Raw genomic sequence first — 665 nt, 5'->3', positions numbered from 1 at the left:
TCACTGTGTCACACTCAGAGCGCAGAGATACACCGCTGTGTCCGCCAGCTCCAGGGCTTTGATGCTCAGAATTGTGGAGCTGTCATCAGCCTGAGAAGAAAATCTCTTCTGTGCGAAATCTGCAGTGTTACTCTCATCTCTGGCTTGCTTCACTCCTCTGAAGAGAATGTACTGCGGGGCTTGGTTGGGAAACTGACGGTACCAGAAGAGATACACGTAGCCGGTAGAGCTGGTATCATAAGAACAAGTGAGGGTCACAGCGTCTCCTTCTCTTCCAGAGAGGTGGGGTTCCCTGGACTGGACCGAGTCCCCCAGCGCAGCATCTGCAACAAAACAATGAAATTAAGGGCATCATTTCACCTGTACCTGACCCGCAGAGGTGCATTGCGATGTGAGACTGGCAATTTTGAACAATCTTAAGGGGTTTATGCGCCCGATGGAGTTTAAAATAAGGTTAGGGCTAGGGTAAAGGTAGGTCTTTGGCATTGCCGTTCGGTTTAGGGCTAGGTTTAGGGTGTAAGGGTCAGGTGGAAAGTCAGGTTCCAGACAGGGTTAAATGGTAAGTTGGACTTTTAAGTTCCTTCGACTATCTCAGAAACCCCAGCTTGTTTACCTAGGTGATTAAATAGCCAAATGCTGAATATATAATACGTCTCCATGATTTT

General features: G+C 48.0%; 1 gene segment (V, D, J or C); it reads right to left on the bottom strand.

The window, feature by feature from the left end:
* LOC128846173 (T cell receptor alpha variable 38-1-like) lies at nt 1-385 on the bottom strand. The segment is given in 2 exon segments: nt 1-323; nt 367-385. Coding segments are annotated over 2 exon segments (342 nt in total).
* Between the last annotated feature and the right edge of the window lie 280 nt (nt 386-665).

This window comes from Malaclemys terrapin, chromosome 12 (genome assembly GCF_027887155.1).
Source record: "Malaclemys terrapin pileata isolate rMalTer1 chromosome 12, rMalTer1.hap1, whole genome shotgun sequence".
Taxonomy (NCBI): Eukaryota; Metazoa; Chordata; order Testudines; family Emydidae; genus Malaclemys; species Malaclemys terrapin.
This window is presented reverse-complemented; position numbering and strand designations above follow the sequence as displayed.